The sequence below is a fragment of the Aplysia californica genome, unplaced genomic scaffold (genome assembly GCF_000002075.1).
Source record: "Aplysia californica isolate F4 #8 unplaced genomic scaffold, AplCal3.0 scaffold00759, whole genome shotgun sequence".
NCBI classification, from domain to species: Eukaryota; Metazoa; Mollusca; class Gastropoda; order Aplysiida; family Aplysiidae; genus Aplysia; species Aplysia californica.
The window spans coordinates 267,348-268,746 of NW_004798029.1; the positions used below are offsets into that span (position 1 = coordinate 267,348).

General features: G+C 37.5%; 1 protein-coding gene across 1 annotated transcript in view; it reads left to right on the plus strand.

The window, feature by feature from the left end:
• The window catches only part of LOC101850514 (DEP domain-containing mTOR-interacting protein), a gene marked incomplete in the record, with an annotated part of 34,467 nt that overhangs the window by 12,278 nt on the left and 20,790 nt on the right, over window positions 1–1,399 (plus strand). Inside the window, 1 exon segment of the mRNA XM_013088546.2 lies at window positions 890–1,062. Coding sequence (XP_012944000.1) covers window positions 890–1,062 — 173 coding nt within the window.

The following is a 1,399-nucleotide window of genomic DNA, read 5'->3' on the forward strand; positions in this document are numbered from 1 at the left end:
ACACACACACACACACACACACACACACACAAACACACAGACTCGCACTCTTTTCCTCACATATATTATTCACAAACTTGCAAACAAGCACACAAGGAAACACATTCACGCACACACCTATAAACCCACACACATTTAAACATACACCCACACCCACACATAATATGATAATATACACATACAGAGACACACTTGCAATCACAAACCCAAACACATACACGCAACAACCCCCCATCTCAATATATGTGTCATTGAAGCCTATTAGTAACAATAATGTCTCGTTCGCCACAGTCTGATGATGACCGATACATCCGCAGAGGAGAATATTAATTCTCCTGTGAAATAGAAGCGTTTGAAGAATTAATATAAAGATTAAGAAGACTTGTGGGGCTTCTGCTGGGGCGGATGAGATGAGACCAATTCTGACAGAGAAAAGTTTGCCACATTTGGAACAAGTAAAGACTCCACTTCCTCTCGGTTTCAGCATTTCTTTGAAATTTACTTTTCAGCAAGACACGACAACACTAGCAAACAAAAAAGAAAGAACCCCCTCCCCCCCTCCAAACCACCAAAAACAGGGCGCTGATCAGTGGTGACCAGCTATGGCGTGTTTATGAAAAAGTTTTCTATTGGTGTAATATTGTGCATTTATATGTATTTATGAAAGTATTTATGTATGTGTTTAATGTATGTTTGTACTTTTTGTATGTTATGTATGTGAACATTTATAATTACGTATCTATGTATGTTTAACATTTGCCATTGTAACACAAATTTCCCCAGGGAGTATAAAAAATATATAAAATAATCTTTTATTTATTTATTCATTTATTTATTTATCTATTTATTTATTTATCTACTTATTTATTTATCTATTCTCTCCCTACAGACTGAAGAACGAGGCTGGTAACGTTATGAGAGAGTTCTACCACAAAGGCTCGCTCTACTCCGAGGCTTTCTACGGCTGTGATGTGCTGGACTTTGTCTGTATGACCGGGGCCGACCGCTCCGAGGCCCTCAAAGACTTCCGGGACCTTCTGGAGAGGGACATCTTGAAGCATGGTGGGTGTCCGCTATGGTATTCTTGTAGGATTGAACTGTCCCCCGTCGTGTTATGCAAGAAAACTTCTGAAATTATGCGAAATGAGCCCGAAAATGTGAAATTATGCGATTCTGTTAATTTTAACAAAGAATGATTCAGGAAAATAATCAGAAATTATGTACAAAAATGATGATGATGATAATAATATTTTTACATGTTCCTGATGAAGCCCTTTACCGGGAGAAATGTAGAACCCTTATAAAATTTGGAAATTCTACAAGTCTCAACCCTTTTTTATTCCTTGCTGTTTACAATGATGATGATGATGATGATGATGATGATGATGATGATGATGAT